We start from the raw sequence: 16,494 nt of genomic DNA on the forward strand, positions 1-16,494 counted from the left end.
AAGAGAGGCCGCGACAGTGAGAGGCCCGCGCACTGCGATGAAGAGTGGCCCCCGCTCGCCACAACTGGAGAAAGCCCTCGCACAGAAACGAAGACCCAACACAGCCAGAAATAAATAAATAAATTAATAAATTAAAAAAAAAAAAATATATATATATATATAGACCACTCTCGAGAGGTTAGCTTTGATAGCTGGACAGAGGAGGTTGAGGGAGATATATATATATTTTTTAAATATGGGAGAAACTTTATCATGTTTAAGTGATTATGGGATGTCTGCAATGGAGAAGAGGGTGTTGAATTCACAAGAGAGAGGATAATGGGTAAATTTCTGCAAGAGTGATGGGATCCAAAACTTAAGTGGAGAAATTGGTTTTTAGTTATGAAGGGAGGCACATATAATAGGAGGGAACAAGGAAAGGAATGAATGTGGATATAGAGGGGGGACATGCTGATTCATTGTGTGATAAGCATTGCAAATTGATGACCCCTGAGTACTGTGTTACTTGTTTCTGGAGAAGTGATTGGGTTGGAACAGAGACTAGGTTCCTCTCCAGTCTGCTCTTGGGATAGCTCAGCTCTTTGCTTGACTTTGTCCCCTTTGGCCTCAGCAGTGCCACCTCGGCCCTGGGCCCGTGGACCTCAATGTAATGCATAATGCATCTGCTTAGTTTCAGAATCGTGTCTGGATTTCTTTTACTTTTTCCTGAGGCAGTGAGACCAAAACCAAACATTTATACATAGTCTTGACAGGCTATTTAAATCTAATCTTCTAGAATTTTCATTTTTGATACTTTGAGTTCTCTAATATACATTTCATTTATTAGAAATTTGTTAAGTTCATACCATGAACTAGGCACTGTGCTAGGTACTCGTTATTCAGAAATAAATATTTAAGATATGGCTGCTTTAAGGAGCTGGAAAGACTGATACCTACACAGAAACCTGACTTTTTTCTCTTGATAAAGGCATAGACTATAATATCTAGATCTGAATCCAAATTCTTTTTGCAAAAAAGAATGCCAAATTAATATCTATTTGTTTGAGAATGTCATAAAGGGATATTAATTCATGTATTATACAACGTAGATGTCCCCTTTTCCTTAAGCTCTTATTTTTTCATGCTACTTCTGTAATTAAAATGCATAGTCCCCTCACCCCTAGAGTGTCTTAACTGTGTATCATGTGGTCTTAACCTGAGTTCTGTAGATCTCAGTATATCTATGGATTGGTGGCTTTGTGGGTCCATGAATCTTCTGCAGTTATATGCAAAATTGTTGAACGTGTATACATGGATTCTTATAGTGGAAAGAGAGTCCTTTTTTATCAAATTCTCAAAGGATTCTATTGCCCCAAAATACTAAGAACTACTATACTATTAAAAATCTTTATTTAATAGGCTCTGGCTTATGAGTATTTTACACCATTTACCATTTAGATTTTCTCACAGGAGGAAAGGGAAATTGAAGCTGTAATATTTAATAATTCTTAAAATTACTAATGCATTTTTTTAAATAATATAATTTTTGAAGTTGCTATTTAAACATTAGGATTTGTTTTTACATTTATCTAACAATATTATAATTTTTCTACAGTTTTTGTTGCAAATACATTTTCTGTTTGTCTTTAGTACCAGGACCCCCTAGTGATAATGGCATCAGTATTACCATGATCTTGATGGCCTGGATGGTTATTGCAGTGATCTTGTTTCTACTGAGACCTCCTAATCTAAGAGGATCCAACCTAACTGGAAAACCAACCAGTCCTCATAATGTAAGTGTTGTGGATTAGAAATGTTTTGGGGTGGGGGGATGGGTGTGGCCTGGGAGAGGGGAGGAGTTTGTTTTGACAGAAATATCTGAATTAGCAAAAGGAAGATTTAGCTCATGGAGTAAGTTCTTCTTATGTAGTCCTAGTAAATCTTGAAACCCCAAATGGCTTAGTCTTCGTGGAGTTACATTTAGAGAGAAGTACAGACCAGTAGCCCCCAAATCATTTTAAGATGAATTCCAATCTTTACTCACGTGAGAAACCTAAAAAATGATCCAGTTCGTAATAATCCACAGCAGTGCTTCTCAAATCTCAGTCTTCCACTACCCAGTTCTATCCACCTCACAGTTGATCCCTTGCCTCGTATGCTTCCAGCTCCCCAGATTCTCTTACTAGCTACAGTTCAAATGTTTCTACACACACATTCTTCATTTTCTCCCCTTCTGTCCTCACTATTAAATACAACAGAGACACTGAGCCTCTCTGGCTAAACCTGTTTTCCCATCCTATTTCTCTCAACTTCATTCTTACAGTTCTGCATCACAATAGGTCAACTGAGCTGGGAAAAGGAGAGGTAGGAATCATTCATGTTGATAAATCTTGATAGTCATGATTACAGCCATTTTTAGAACCTAACTGAAAGTATGATAAAGTGACCCAGCAAGGAGTTTTTGATAGAGCCTCCATTAAAGGATTCCTTTAATCATTTTCAGAACCAGTGTTTATATTTTTTTTTCCCATTTGATTTGGATATTACCTCTAAAAATATTTCCATGATGGATTTACTTGTTGAACACCAAATTATCCCACTAATTCCCTTCTCCAACCTAAAATAATTGCTTCTTTTCCCCAATCCTTCGTTGTTACTATTAAAAAGAAGTTTGGTTAGACCAGTTGCTTATACAGGAGAAAGCAAATGTGCAGTGTTAACTGGTCAGTGCTTTGGGTTTTTTTAGGATTAAAACATTTATATATGTAGCATGGTGACTTTAGTTAAGAAAGAAGGCATCATTAACACTATATAAAATGCCTTAAATTTATTTTAGGGTTTTCTTGGAGAGGAGGGTATCCATAAAACAGCTTGTATATTGTCTTGATAAAGTGCTTTCTCCTAAGCCGTTTTTCTTACTTTCTGTGCGCAGTTTTAATACTTTCATATCAAAGAGCAACATCCTCAATGTTTGGAACTAAAGAAACCCAACTCATTTAGAAGCCATTCAAAACTGACAGTCCCCTGAACCTTAGTTCATTGTAGACCAGCAGTTCTAAAAATAATAGTCCCACAGCTCTAGGAATAAGCAAGAGAACATATTGACTAATTCCAAGTAGAAAAATTCATTATCCTCAACTAGGGCCTCATATAGCATGTCAGAGTAAATAAATGGGATCTTCCTGAAGATTCCTAAAAGGTCTGCTCTTTCCTTTACAGTTCAGAAGCTTTCTATTACAAGTAACAAAAATCTGTTCAGCCTGGTTTAAGTAATTGGCTTCACTGGTTTACACATTAAAGAATCCAGAGGTAGGATTACTGTTTAGAAAGTTTAACAGCGTCATCAAAGACCTGGGTTCTTCCCTCAGACCATTAGCTTTATTCCAAGGTGGGCTCCCTTTCTGGTCCCTATAGGGCGGCTGCCAGTTGCAACTGGTGCCACATACTTCCTCACTGACTGACATTCTGTAGTGAGAAATACAAGTCTTTAGCTTCACTTTGATTGTACTGTACTCAGTCACCTTAGCAAGAGGGATGAGACTACCTTGATTGGTTTACATATCACCTCTGGAGCTGTCAGGGAGAGCACTTTTACCTAAGTCAATATCACTGTTACAAAATTTTCCTTTCTTCCATGCTACAAGGAAGAAAGAGACAAACATCGGTGAATCACAGTGTTAATCTAGTGCTCCCTTGTGCAAAAACATACAAGAGGTCCAAATAAGTATATGATTTGGGATGGGAAGGTGAGGGGCATTGCTGCTCAATTCTTACTGTATGTGTTAGACTGGTTGCACTGGGAGATTTAAGAAGTCAGTTTCATAATTTCTCTCTCTTTAATGCCAGGGACAGGATCCCCCAGCCCCTCCCGTGGACTAACTTTGTGGATATGGGAAGTAAAAATAGTTAACACCTTGCACGACCAAATGAACGAAGATGACCAGAGTACTCTTAACCCCATTAGAACTGTTTTTTCTTTTGCATCTGCCATATGGGATGGTATTGTTTTCATGAGCTTCTAGAAATTTCACTTGCAAGCTTATTTTTGCTTCCTGTGTTATCACCTTTCCTGTATTTGAGTAAATGATACATTAAAAAGTTACATGGGGCTTTTTTGGTTATCCTAAACTTAAACATTCCATTCATTCTGTTTGTAACTGTGATCATAATTTTTGTGATAATTTCTGGCCTGATTGAAGGAAATTTGAGATCTCTACATTTAAATATTTTAAATAGTTTTGATGGGTTTAAAGATTTTTTTTAATAAGGTATTTATAAAGTTATTTGGGGTTATCTGAGATTGTATGAAAGAAAATTAGAACCACATTGTATTTACACTTAACCTTGGTAGTTTATTTGTGGATGGCAGTTTTCTCTAGTTCTTGGGACTGTGACAGCCTTTGGAATATTTTACAAGTTACAGCTGAAATCTATATCATCCACTACAACTGGCTTACGTGGCAAAGAAAAGGAGGAAAGAAGAAATGAAGTAATTGTTTACTAAGTTTTTATTCCCATAAAAATGTCTAATATAAGAAAACTTAAACATGATTTACATATGGTGGATGATTTACAGTCCATTATATGAAATTTGTAAGCCACTGTATACTAGCCTTACACAGTTCATGAAAGGAGGAAAAAATTTAATTCTTTCTGCATTTGCCAGGTGTAATCTATACAGTAATAATTTAAGCTATAATTTATTTTTGAAGTGGGTGCCTCTCAGGAAGCTACTTTTCTGTTGTAAAACTTCCCTGTTAAATGAAACTATCTTAAAGCTGTATTGGGGGCCTGTTTGGTTACTGATATTTGAATGCTGTTTACTTATTTACTCTATTGTTTTCTTTGAAGAAAAAATTTTGAATCTTGCTATCTTTCTGACTTTAAACAATATTTAATGAATTCTTGGTTTACTCCAAGGGAAAAGGAGGAAAATGAGAAACAATCAAGGATCTTTTTTTTTCTCAACCTCTGTCTCATTCTTGTTTGGTAATAGGATGGATTGGGGTGGGGAGGAGCATTAATATAAGTAAAAATTTGAAATGTGTAAAAATGTAAAAGGTTGCATTGTTTTTTTTTTCAGTTTGATAGAAAATGAATACAAAGGGCATAAAAAAATTCTGCATGACCTGTGTGGTTATGGAATTTTTTCCTAGCAAGTGATTGCAGATGATTTATGGGGGCTAGAAGATATTTTGCTATCAATGTAAGGATTTTCCCCCACTAGGTCAGTTTAGCTTTTCACTGTATAGATCTGAGAAATTACTTGTATGAATTGAATAAACTTCTCTATATCATTGTACTGTTTAATAGAGTCTCTGATACAATTATGTGATGCTCATAGGGTATTTTTTCCCCTTTATTATGATTATATTCTAGGCTATAAACACTGTAAGGGCTTCATTTCATTATATAATCCATTACTGACTGCTTGCATTCCTCCTGTGCATCTTGGCTTTGTCCTCAACTTCTTGAAATGATATAACCTACTCTTAATTACTTGTGTTAATTGAGGGGTATTGTAACACAGGTAAGTCAAATCCTGGATAAATGAACACCATAGACTTAAGGTTTTTTCTCTCAATATGGCCTATTGGAAGCCTTCCCAGCTCTACAGCTCTTAAAGCATTTAAAGCAGAGAGGCAGGAATGGCTTAAGATGGAGCTAAATCCCTATAAGCATTCCTTTTTCTGTCCTTGCCCCTGAACTTTGAAGGCTAGCACATATCTCCTAACAATCTGCTCTCTAAGCTGCTAGAAGGCTAGTCTCTGGATGAGATACTGATGTGTTCACTGAATCTGTGGCTCACAAATAATTAAGAATTGACTTTGGTTGAAGAAGTGGCTATGACATGGAAACAGAATGTCTAGTGTTAGCTAGAGACCTGGAAATCTGGGTTCTTGTTCCTAGTTCTTCATTTCTGTCACATATACTTAATTGACATTACATTAGAATATTAACCTTTTCCTATATGGACCATCTATTTAATTAGTAACGAAAGTTTTTAGTGAAGTATTTAGTCTTGGTTTTTTTGCTTGTAAAATTTCTCTGCACTCCTGACAAAGACAGTGTGCAATAGCACATAAAGTATTTCTATTAACCTAACTAGTAATTCATATTATTCTCTTTAATTCCTAAAGCTTCTACATGTGGCCTTTTTATTGAGCACTCTTATTCATTACTTGGCTTGTAAACATTCACCTGCACTGTGGCTACAGTCATTTTTAAATAATCTGGAAAAAAGAAAGATAAAGCTTCACATTTTAATCACTTTTGGCTCTTAAACATGCCACAAATGCCATTAAGAGTTTATTTTGTTTTAGGTTATTTAATGTTCTTTTATGCAAAATAATGTTTTTTTGCTTTCCATTCCACGTGGAAAAAGTTAACATTGGAACTGTGTATAGTAAAAGATTTTATCATGTATTTATCCAAACACTATCCCATGGTCAGCAAGTCATATTTTAAACTACTTGGAGAAAGTTTCAGAAGTAACTATTAAATACAGCTCTTCCATGGTTACTTTTAGTGTCTTTGTGGTATGCGATATTACAGTGTTTATAGAATTATCTATATCTTACATCTTCAAAGGAACCTCAGAACTCTCTCACCCTGAATCAAAGTCTGTCACTCTAAATGAATACGTGCTAAAATTTGACCAGCTCAGCTTAAGACACAGAACAGCAACTTGAAGGAGAAATGGAGAGAGTTTAAGTTAATGGGTTAAATTTTTGTTGTTGCAATAGTAGGTTTAGTCTTAACATTATAATATTTCTAAATGAAAAGTCATATGTATTTGTTACCATGTCTGATGATTACTTTGTTAAAAGCAAAGGTGGTCATGTGATGTACCAAATGTTAATTGCTGTTTTTAAATGTTTAAATCATGCCAAACAAATCATGTCTGTGCCATCCAGGGTTTATTGTAATCTTTTACTGAGTACTTGGATTGGGATAAAGGGCTTGTACTATGCACTTTTTATTAATGAATAAATAGAAAACATTAGTAACACCCACTGTTTTCTGTTTGGCTTTTGTGGGAAGAGAAGTGAGCATCTCTTGCTTAGTAACATGTTAACATCCATTATTAAACAGTTTCTTTGTAAGATTTTTTACCCCTAACTAAAAATTCCTAAGATGAACTTTGAGTTACAAGAAGAATATTTATGTAATAACAGTATGGGGCCAGTATTCAGAAGTAAGGATTCTAAGAATCTCTAGGAAATTAGGTTGCAATTACATTTCTTTTGTTATTTTTTATTTCTTCCTAGAATACATGTTCAATAGACATTTGCTTTGAGGGTATAATATCCAATCGTGTTAATTATTTGAGCGGACATATGTTACTCAAAAGGAGCTAGACATGTAACTGTACTGAAAACACACAAAACTGAAAGTTTGCATTTGCTCTATGACCTGGAATGCATCTAGATACTAAAGATCAGGGACTTACCTGGTGGTCCAGTGGGTGAGACTCTGCACTCCCAGTGCAGGGGGCCCGGGTTCTATCCCTGGTCGGGGAACTAGATCCCACACTCATGCCACAACCAAAGAACCCACATGCCACAACTAAACATGCCGCAACGAAGATCCCACATGCCACAACTAAGACCCAGCGCAGCCAAAATAAATAAAGAAATAAATATTAAAAAAAAAAAGATCATTAATACCCATACACATAAAAATAGTATAGTTTTTCTGGTATGATACTTAAGTGTTAAAACAGCAAAATTTCTGAAATATATAACTTCCTGGAGATAGTGACAAAGTTTCAATCTAAACTTTGTCACTGTATGTCAGTGCATATCTGAATCCCCAGCAAAACTGTTTTCATTAAATGGCTCTGCAATACTAGTTTTCCACCCAGAAAATGGAATTCTAATAAAATAAGTTTTTGATCCCTGCCATTTCATCTGATAGTTTTCTCGACTCAGAATCTCAATTTATAAAATTGGTTCTCCCCCACCCCCCAAAATGTTCTGTAAACACCAACCATGATTATCTCCCATGTTTAGGTTCTTTAAAAACTGGAGTTATCAATGTGATTTCTCCTCACAAGGAACTTAACCCTGCATATCTTTTCTCAAACAAATTGATTACGTTTGTTCAATAAACATTTCAACAAGTGTTTATTGCTTAACTGTTTATGCTTTAAAATGGGTGTTATTCAGGCCTAGATTATAGAAACCATTTTAAGCCATCAGACGCTAAATTGAGATGTCTGTTGATAGGGAGGAGGGAGATGTCTGGAGGCAGGGAAAATGTGGGGTGCAGAACAATACGTGTAGTTCTAAGAATCAAGCAACTTTCATATCAAGTAAGACTTATTATTCCCTTATACAAAACTCTGCTTATTTCTAGAAAATTTAGGAATGAGAAAAAAGTTATTTACAATCCTTGTGATGCCAGAGGTCCAACCTCTTAAATATATGGTCCTACACCCTACACTGCTCATAAGCTAAACTCAGGCTATGTCTTGATAATGAAAGGATTTAAATTGCATTGTTTCTATTCACTTTGAAAAACTGAGCAGAATTAACATAAGTACCACATAGCAGATTCAGCATTGTGGAAAAATCTGTGTTGTGTTTAAAGAAATGTATCTGTTATATAGTCACTCATTAATTCAGTGCCAAAGGAAGAGATGCTTTTATAATACATACAAAAGGCATTACCCTAGACTGAATGCAGCTTTCCCTGACAACTAATTAGTATGTAAACATTAAACTTTGGAAGTCTGGATGTCATAAAGGGGATTCCTTACAATCCAGCAAGTACAATTTTGTGGTTAAAACATACAGGACGGGGACTTCTCTGGCGGTCCCATGGTTAAGACTTCGCCTTCCAATGCAGGGGGTGCGGGTTCGATCCCTGGTTGGGGAGCTAGGGTCCCACATGCCTTGGGGGCCAAAAAACCAAAACATAAAACAGAAGCAATGTAACAAATTCAATAAAGACTTTTAAAAAATGGTCCACATCAAAAAATCTTAAAAAAAAGAAAACTGAAGAAACCATACAGAACAGATGTGAATCTTGACACCAGGACACCAGAGCCACCCTAACAAATGGATTAAGATTTCTATCCTTCCAAATGTTCTTAGCCTTCATGTTTATCCAACAACCTTTTTTAAAGACTAGATTTCACCCTGTTTTATCTCACACTGCTGCCTTGACAACATCCTCTTACCTTCCCAGAATTTCACTAACAAATGCCTGTTGAAAGTTGGTAGTGTCAGGCTTCAAACATGATTCTGCTAACCAGAACTAAATCAGAAAATAGAAGGCTTAAGGAAATCTTGGGCTAAATAATACTGAAAATTATAGTTTCTCCAGTAAAGGATAAGTGGGGCTTATAATTTTCTCCCACGACAACATCTAAGGAATTTTTTCATTGTGTCACGATAGTTTCAGAACTGAGAGTCACATAGATGGACGTAAATTGGCAACAATTAAGTTTGAATAACTTGTGCCCTCTTGTATTAATAGTTCCTGATGCCAATCTCTGAAAGCATCAAAGATATTCAAAGGGTATTTCTGTTGAAGAAAGATACCTGACTTTGATCTTCTTTCTTTCTTTTTGTTTTTGAAGAATCAATTTTATTTATTTATTTATCGTTGGTTGCGTTGGGTCTTCATTGCTAAGCTCAGGCTTTCTCTAGTTGCGGCGAGCGGGGGCTAAGATACTCTTCGTTGCAGTGCGCGGGCTTCTCATTGCGGTGGCTTCTCTTGTTGCGGAGAACGGGCTCTAGAGCACAGGCTCAGTAGTTGTGGCACACGGGCTTAGTTGCTCTGCGGCATGTGGGATCTTCCCGGACCAGGGATTGAACCCGCGTCCTCTGCATTGGCAGGCGGATTCTTAACCACTGTGCCACCAGGGAAGTCCTACATTGATCTTCTTTATCACATGTTTGCATCCAGTTCTCAAACTTCTATTTTCATTGTAGCAATCTTCTCATGTACAATAAAAATAGTATTGTTGATAGTGTTTAGACTTGGGGAAAAATGCTAAATAAGCTAGCTTTGTGTGAACCGGGCATGGTAAACAATTTATTCAGACTTTTAGTTTTTCTCACAACTAAAAAAAAATATTCCAGAAGCCAAAGTATATAGTGATAGCTTGTAGAGATTCTCAAACTTTCTGGTTTGGGGACCCCAAGGAGGTTTTGTTTATATGGGTTATATCTATCAATACATACTATGTCTAAAATTAAAACTGAGAACACTTAAAAGTATTAAGTATTTTAAAGCAACAATACACCCAATACATGTTAAAATATTGTCAATGAAAATAACCATTTTCTACAATGAAAATTTAATGAAGAGAGTGGCACTGTTTTACAATTTTGCAAATCTCTTTAATGGCTGGCTTAATAGAAGAAAGCTGGGTTATCATTTCTACTTCTGCATTCAATCTGTTGCAATAAGTTCCCTTCTTATGAAACTATATATGTTAGCTTTCAGTAACTAAAAGACTAATGGCATTTTAAGCAGCCTACGCCTTGACTAAGGAATACAAGCTATGTGACCCTTGGGCAGCCTACTTAATTTGGAGCATCACTTTCCTCGTTTATTTATCAGATATAATACTACTTTACACCAAACTGAAGTGAGAAATGAAATGTGTGTAAAAATGCTTTGTAAAGCCTTAAATATTGTTATGTAAGGGCCTTCACCATCCCAACACACACACATACACACAACTCTTCCTTTTCAAAACATTTGTATGGAAACTATGGATTTCAGACACTTCCACTGAATTTCCATTGGAAGGAATTCACCCTACTAGGACTAAACAATGGCACCTTTAGGAATATGGAATGTGAAAAACAGTAAATATTAAATATAATATCACAGTTTCCAATCAATAGTTTTAAATCCTTGGAAGGTAAACTGGAAAGCAAATTTTGACTAATAAGTGAACAAATCCATTGCAAGAAAAGCTAAAGAGCAAACTATTAGAGCAGTGGTTCTCAACTTTGGCTGCACACTGCATTCACCTAGAGAGCGTTAAAAACCACTGACGCCTTGACCTCAGAGATTCTAGAATGGGGTTAATTGGTATGAAGTTTGGCCTAAGCATCTACAGTTGATTCCAATGGCAGCTAAGGGTGAGAACCACTGACCATAAAGAATGTTAAACCTTGTGCTTAGTTCTAGAGATGAAAAACAAAATAGAAACAAAAGTGAAAATTAATAATTTCCTTCATTCTAATTGATTTCTATGTATGGGCAGGGAATTCACTGAAACCTTGAATTCCACTGCAGTAGAATTGTATTTTATAGTGATATTTAACAGTTTTTCCTGATGCCTAAAAATAACGCTTTTTTATTTTGCCAATATTTTTTTTCATGGGTGTGAGGAAGGGAGATGTCATCCTTCAGGGATGGCTGTAACAGAGGCCTGTTCAGTTAATGTGAAGATTCTGTGTTTTTTTGTTTTAAAAAAGCCATGAAACAAAAACACCACTGTTATAAAAAGGAATAAAGGTAAGATTATTACTTTGTAAGGAGTTGGGTCAAAATTATGTTAATAGGGTAAATAATTCATTCTTCACATAACTAGAATTTATGATCTTCAGAAAAAACGAATTCTCATGGTGGTAAGATCATTTGTTTTTAGTCCCTGTCATCAAGAAGTTTATACTCTATTTACAGGGGGCAGACAAATACAAAAGCTAACAATATTATTTCAAGGACTGCTAATTGCTAAAGAGAAGTTAAAATACAATCAAGGTAAAAGAGCTTTCTGAAGAGATGATATTTGAGTTGAGAACTGAATGATGCAGCTATGCAAAGATCTGGGCAGTCTTCCAAGAGAAACAACAAATACAAAGGCCCTGAGACTGAAACAGACGTGACATTTTCAAGGGACCAGAATAAGGCCAAATGACTGGTACAGCATGAGATCAGAAGTAAGGTCTACATCTTGTAGGATCTTGGAATCCAAAACTTCGGGGAATTCCCTGGCAGTCCAGTGGTTAGGACTCCATGCTTTCACTACCAGGGGCTGGGTACAGTCCCTGAGTGAGGAACTGGGATTGCACCAGCCGTGTGATGCGGCCAAAAAAAAAAAAAACCCAAAACAAACTGAAGACTTTGGATTTTATTATGAGTATAAAAGCCATTAGGGCAGGGGGTGGGGGATAAATGATATGATTTATGACTTATAATCTCACTCTGGCTGCTGTGTGGAAGATGAACTGTGCATCAAGAATGAGGCAGGAAGCCACTGGAGTCCAGATAAGAGATGCTAGTGGCTTTGAGTAAGGGTGTGGCAGTGCGATTATAAGAAAAGATCAGATCTGGGATATATTTTGGAGGCAGAGCCCGTAGGTCACAGTGATGGCCAGCAAGGAATGGGAGGGAAGAGAGAAAACAAGAATGGCATCTAGTTTGGGGGCTTGAGCAACTCGGTGATTGATGTTAACAGATTGAGATGAGAAAGGTTTATGGTAAGGGAAATGAAGGGTGAGAAGGAACAGATTGGAAGCAAATATTAGTTTGGATACAAGTTAACTTGCTGGAATAAAGAGACTCCAGTGGCTTAAACCAGATAGACTTAAGTTGCCTTTCATGTAACAGCTCAAAGATATAAGCAGTCTAGGGCTGATGTATTTGCTTCAGGTATTCAGAACTCAGACTCTTATCTTGTTGGTCCACTGACCTCTAGAGCAGTGGAGCTTCTCAAACTCCTGGTCTGTAGTCCACCCAATGTTGTCCTTCTCTGCATGGTCGAAGATAGTTCCACAACAACAACCATCGGGTCAGTGCTCCAGCCAGAGGGAAGGAGGGGGAGGAAATATGGAGGGCCTGCCTATTTTAGGGTTTGTCCTGAAAGTTGTACATATCCCTTCTGCTCATATCCCCTTAGCCAGAACTTCATCATATGACCATACCCAAAGCAGGCTAGACAACGTAGTCTTCATTATGGGAAATAACTGCCTAGCTAAAATTTGGGAATTCTATTACTAAATAAGAAAAGTGTGGCTATTGGGGTCAGATGGCAGTCACTGCCACAGAGGAAAAACAATGCTTCAATGTTGGCTATGACGATTTTGAGTGCTAGACATTCAAGTGGAGATCTTGAGTAGGTAGTTGGATAGAGATGTGTGGAGCTAAGTTTCCATGATAAAGGGAGATACATTAAAAGCCAACGAAATACAGATAGTATTTGAGTCTTTGGGACTGGATAAAATCACGTAAAGAGACAATAAAGACAAGAGATGAGAAAAATGGATCAATGGAACAGGGTAGAAAGGCCAGAAATAAACCCATGCTTATATGGTCAATTAATCTACAGCAAAGGAGGCAAGAATACGCAATGGTGAAAAACCTCTTCAAAAAATGGTGTTGGGAAAACTGGATAGCTAAATGCAAAAGAATCAAACTGAATTTCTTTCTCACACCATATACAAAAATTAACTCAAAATGGATTAAAGACTTAAATGTAAGATCTGAAACTATAAAACTCCTAGGAGAAAACATAGGCAGTATGATCTTCGACACTGGTCTTAGCAAAATTTTTTTGGATCTGTTTCCTCAGACAAGGGAAACAAAAGCAAGAATAAATTGGACTACATCAAATTTTCCAAGCTTTTGGAAAATTAGGAAACTACCAAAAGGGCAGCCTGCTGAATGGGAGAAGGTATTTGCAAAATATATATATGATAAGGGATTAATATCCAAATTATACAAAGAATTCATACAAGTCAATATCAAAAAAACAAACAACCCGATTAAAAAATGGACAGAGGACCCGAATAGATATTTTTCCAAAGACATACAGATGGCCAACAGGCACATGAAGATGCTCAGTATTACTAGACATCAGGGAAATGCAATTCAAAACCACAATGAGATACCACCTCATACCCGTCAGAATTACTATCACCAAAAGGCAAGAAATAACAAGTGTTGGCAAGGATGTGGAGAAAAGGGAACCCTCATGCACTGTTGGTGGGATTGTAGATTGGTGCAGCCACTATGGAAAACAGTATGGAGGTTCCTCAAAAAAATTAGAACTGCCATATGATCTAGCAATTTCACTTCTAGGTATTTACCTGAAGAAAACAAAACACTAATTTGAAAAGATATACACACACTAATGTTCATTGCAGCATTATTTTCAGTAGTCAAGATATGCAAGCAACCTAAGTGTCCATTGATAGATGAATGGATAAAGAAGACGTAGTATACGTACAACAGAATTTCACTCAGTCATTAAAAGAAACAAAAGGGAATCTTGCCATTTGTGACATGGATGAATCTAGAGGATATTATGCTAAGTGAAATGAATGAGTCAGAGAGACAAATACATATGACCTCACTGATATGTGAAATATAAATAACAAAACAAAACAAAATGAAAATAGACTTACAGATACACAGAACAAATGGGTGGTTGCCAGAAAGGAGGGAGCAGGGTGGGAGCAGGGAGGGGAAGCAGGGGGAGCAAAATAAGTGAAGGAGATTAAGAGGCACAGATCTCCAGTTATAAATAAGCCACAGGGACGTAATATACAGCATAAGGACTATGGTCAATAGTAGTAACTTTGTATGGGAACAGATGGTTACTAGACTTGTGATCATTTCATAATGTATGTAAATGTCAAATCATTACGTAGTACACCTGAAACTAACATAATGTTTTATGTCAACTATATTTCAATTAAAAAAGAAAAAAGGAAAGAGAAGAGAAGAAATCCCAGGACTGGGACTTGTGGTACTGCAATATTTAGAGCTCTGGTCGAGAAAGAGGATCTGGCAAAGTAGACTGAGAAGGAGCACCCAGTGAAAGAAGAAGAAAACCCTGTGAGTGTAATGTCTTGGAAGCCTGAAAAGAAAGTAAATTTCTAGAGGGTGGAGGGCTCAATGGTGTCAAATTCTACTGAGAAAAAGCATGGGATGGAGAATTGAACATTTTGACAGAAAGGATTCATGGTGAAATTGATAAAAGATGTTTTGTTGGAGTGATGATGATGGAAACCCAGCTGGAGTAGTTGAGGAAAGAAATGGGAGTAAAGAAGGAGAGACAAAGTATAAGCAACTCTTTGGAGGGGGTTTACAATGAATGGGAACAGAGAAATGCGGTAGTGACTTGAGTGGGGTAAGGGTCTAGGGAGAGAGGGAGAGGTTTTTATTGTTGTTTTAAGATGGAAGATAAGAGTGTAAGCAGAGTTGTCAGGGGATACCCACAGAGCCCCCTCCACAGTGATATCACCCCTTTATTGGCCTCAGCACCAATATCATCATGTCTGACAGGAAGACCCACTGAGATCTACATGTTTTTGCCAAGGCTCCCTCAAGCCTACCTTCCTACTCTCTCCCTGTACTCATGGCCTGGCTGTGATAATTGGCCTTAGAGACCATCTTGATTAATCCTATCATGTCCTATACCCCTGTTTGTATTGGCATCCATAAGTCCAAGACTCCCAGGCCGTCACTCAGCCATTCCCCTGCAGCTGATTCAATCTCATACCCTTCCTCATGCCCCAAAACTCCTAAACTCAAGGGTCATCATCAGCAAAAGCTCCATATCTTCAACCTTTTCTCTGAACATTCCCTTCACCAAAACATGGCATCTCCTAAGGGCATTGACTCTCCCATTGCCCTCTCAAATGGGAATTATTTTCTTTTCCAGACTATATAACCAAAGAATGTAGATGTAGAGTGCACTTCTTCCCAGTTCCTCGTTTTGGCTGACAGGTTATCGCTCTCTCCTCCCTAAAACTCACCAACTCTTTTGAAGCTCATGTTGTCAGAGTATTCCACTTGATAACCTATCTTTCATAGTCATTTATAGACCTCTGGATTACTCCTCATTCCTTGAAGATTTTAGCACTGGACTTTCTGCTTGTCTTTTTGACACTCTTCGTATGGTGATTCCGATATCAATATCCAAGTAAACAACCCTTCCAATACTCAGTCCCATAACGTCTCCTCTAGTAATCTTGTTTTCCACACAACTAGAGCCATCCACTCCCATTGGCAAATCCTAGACCTATAATTTCTAACTTTATTGCTTTTATATTCCTAAGAGAATTTTGAAAAATGGCATACTATCTTAAACTTTTTTTCCTTTTAGAAGTGCAATGAAAAGCAATCTTGATGCTCTCCCTTAACATAGGTTCATATGTGTCCCTCCCACTTCAATAACCATACTATTGATGGCATTTAATTCTTTTTTCTCTATTTGGCCAAAATACACACAGAGGCAGAAGGGGGTCTAAGCCTTGATTTGTACCTTTTCACCTAAACTTACTTGGTTCCATCTGTGAGCAAACCAAACAGAATCTCTACTCCAGATTCAAAACTATCTTCATTTATTTTAATACACTTGTTGGGTAAAGCCACTAGTAACAGCAAGATTATAATGCAAAAACTACAAGAGATTTTTTAAGACTTGCAGACAAAAATGGATAGCTTCAAAGGGTTAAGAAAACTACAATTCCAGCTGCTGTCCTTAGTGCCAGAACCAGTGTGATTAAACACCTTCGAAATTATGGAGAATGGCTC

General features: G+C 37.0%; 1 protein-coding gene across 1 annotated transcript in view; it reads left to right on the plus strand.

Annotated features, from left to right (window-relative positions):
* The window catches only part of SMIM14 (small integral membrane protein 14), a 63,092-nt gene extending 56,101 nt beyond the window's left edge, over window positions 1-6,991 (plus strand). The window contains exons 4-5 of the mRNA XM_059923162.1: window positions 1,630-1,772; window positions 3,826-6,991. Of these exons, the coding sequence (XP_059779145.1) occupies window positions 1,630-1,772; window positions 3,826-3,858 (176 nt within the window). The 3' untranslated portion in view covers window positions 3,859-6,991. The remainder of the gene's footprint in view (window positions 1-1,629; window positions 1,773-3,825) is intronic.
* The last annotated feature ends 9,503 nt before the right edge of the window (window positions 6,992-16,494 follow it).

Source organism: Balaenoptera ricei, chromosome 5, assembly GCF_028023285.1.
Source record: "Balaenoptera ricei isolate mBalRic1 chromosome 5, mBalRic1.hap2, whole genome shotgun sequence".
Lineage (NCBI taxonomy): Eukaryota > Metazoa > Chordata > Mammalia > Artiodactyla > Balaenopteridae > Balaenoptera > Balaenoptera ricei.